At 41.7% G+C, this 2,073-nt stretch overlaps 1 protein-coding gene across 1 annotated transcript; it reads right to left on the bottom strand.

Annotated features, from left to right (window-relative positions):
- Positions 1-415: 415 nt before the first annotated feature.
- LOC111883670 (AT-hook motif nuclear-localized protein 17) lies at positions 416-1,779 on the bottom strand. The gene has a single exon (XM_052767329.1). It carries the CDS (start codon positions 1,595-1,597, stop codon positions 644-646), a length of 954 nt encoding a protein of 317 aa, XP_052623289.1. The 5' UTR covers positions 1,598-1,779; the 3' UTR covers positions 416-643.
- Positions 1,780-2,073: the final 294 nt, after the last annotated feature.

The raw sequence follows: 2,073 nt of genomic DNA, 5'->3' as shown, positions 1-2,073 counted from the left end.
ATGTCAATGTCACGGCCTTCAATGTTCCCTCTTTCTTTAACCTTCCGTTTAATGTGTATTTTTGTTTGCGTTCTTGGTTAATCACTTCGTCATTATCATGATGCATAATAGACAAATCCGAAGTGGGGATTGGGGTAGATTCAAAGATACAGTGGACATATTAGGGTAAAAGTTCCATTTTGATAAAGACTGTTTTTAAACTGTAAATACTTTATATTTATAACTCTATAAGCATTAACACTTTAGCAAAAAAGATGGTCGTTTATGACGGAAAAAAAAGGTGATCTGTGTTCTAAAAAGTCAATCATCCGACACCTTCCGCGACTTTTCTTTCCTGTAAAAGATCGATAATTAGTTTACAATGGAAGGTAAATGGCAAGATAGATAGAACAAGCTAATAATAACAGAAAGGAACTGATCAAAAACTCAATGAAAGATTGAAAGATATGTAAATGGAGCACACTTTGTTCTTGGTTAATTGACTACATGACGATAATGACAAGTTGAGATGATTTGACTGAACAATAAAGATCATGAGTTACTCAAAACCCTAATAAATTTGAAAAAAAGAAAGAAAGAAGTGCTGATGATGAAGCTCCCTAAACCAGTTTTCGTGGAAGATCACTTAAAACTATTTTCTTTTTCAATATGGCGGTGGGTGTTGTGGAGCTTGCCGTGCTGTAGGTGCCCAGATAACATCAGCAGGCAGGTGGCAGCTATACATCGTCATAGAGTCTGCCGCCGTTGATGGCGGTCCATGATGCCCACCGCTATCTCCGCCAGCTGAACCTGCTGGTGGAGACTGATCACTTGCTGCAGCTGACCCTGTCCCACCGCCGGAATTTCTAAGGTTGTCATCTTCTTCTGAAGGTAATCGATGGTAGAGAGGGTTGTTGAAAGACGCCGCAATAATGAAGACTGTTCCGGCGGACATGAGTGGGCCGGAGACTGCTCCACCAACTATCTGCCCCTGCGGACCTGCTAATGATATGGTGAAACCGTTTGCAAAGGGTGCCGCGGCGGTTGATGGAGTTAAGGACGGGAGAACAGTGGCAGAGATTGAAAGAATATCGAACCGGCCGTGGAATGTAACGGTGGCTCCAGGGGTGGTGGAGGGTTGTCGGAGGGAAACGTTAGCAACAGTCCCTGAGCCGGTTAAGACACAGAGCCCCATATTCCGTTTCCGGCAGTATCGAGCCACGGCGTCGACGATATCGATTCCTCCGGGGAGTTCCAGTACATATGGAGACATAGATGGTTCAGGTTCTCGAGTAATTACGATTGGTGGTTTGGGTTTGTTTTTAGATCCGGGTGGACGGCCTCTGGGTCGTCTGGCCACTTCGATAGATGCTCCGTCGTTGACGGTGGTGCTGACATCTTTCTTGGTTTGGATGGGTGTGATCGCATCGTTGGGACTACGGCTGCGGCTATCAGCTTCTTCTGATGTGTTACTGAGCTGAAACTGGTGGCTGGAGATGGCAAAATGCTGCGGCGGCGGTGTTTGTTGCTGTGCTTGGTGGTGGTGATGCTGGAATTTTGAGAACATGGTAGTAGAAGAAGGTCGAGAACCTTTATCTTCTCGATATTCTCCTTTCATTCCTTTGAAGTAAATCTAATTTTTCGAATTTTAAATCTTTATAAATGAAGAAAAGTCGTGGTTTGTGTGTGTGATTAATGCGTGAGAGAAAGATATGGTGGAAGAGGGGGGTGGCGGTGGGTGAGCTTGGAATTCAAGTAAAGATTGCGCCGCTGGTTGAAAGGTAAAGTGGGCCCACAATGTGAAAGATTAGAAAACGAAGGTAGGATTTGAGCAAGCCTATTGTTATCCAAAAATCCATTCAATACAAATTTTTGCATGTAATTAATTATGAAATCTTGAATATCCTATAATATAAAATAAAATATTTTAAAAGTAAATTGAGTAATCTATTCATTACGACTATTTTTAATAAAAATAACCAATTTTATTTTTTTGGTAAAATAACTATATACTATGAAATATAGCATTTCGTAGTTGTGGTATCGGTTCCGGAGTTTCTTTTCCGGACCTTGTAATTTAGATGATAAAAATAA

This window comes from Lactuca sativa, chromosome 9 (genome assembly GCF_002870075.4).
Source record: "Lactuca sativa cultivar Salinas chromosome 9, Lsat_Salinas_v11, whole genome shotgun sequence".
Classification (NCBI taxonomy): domain Eukaryota; kingdom Viridiplantae; phylum Streptophyta; class Magnoliopsida; order Asterales; family Asteraceae; genus Lactuca; species Lactuca sativa.
The sequence above is the reverse complement of the archived record's forward strand: the minus strand, read 5'-3'. Positions and strand labels throughout refer to the sequence as shown.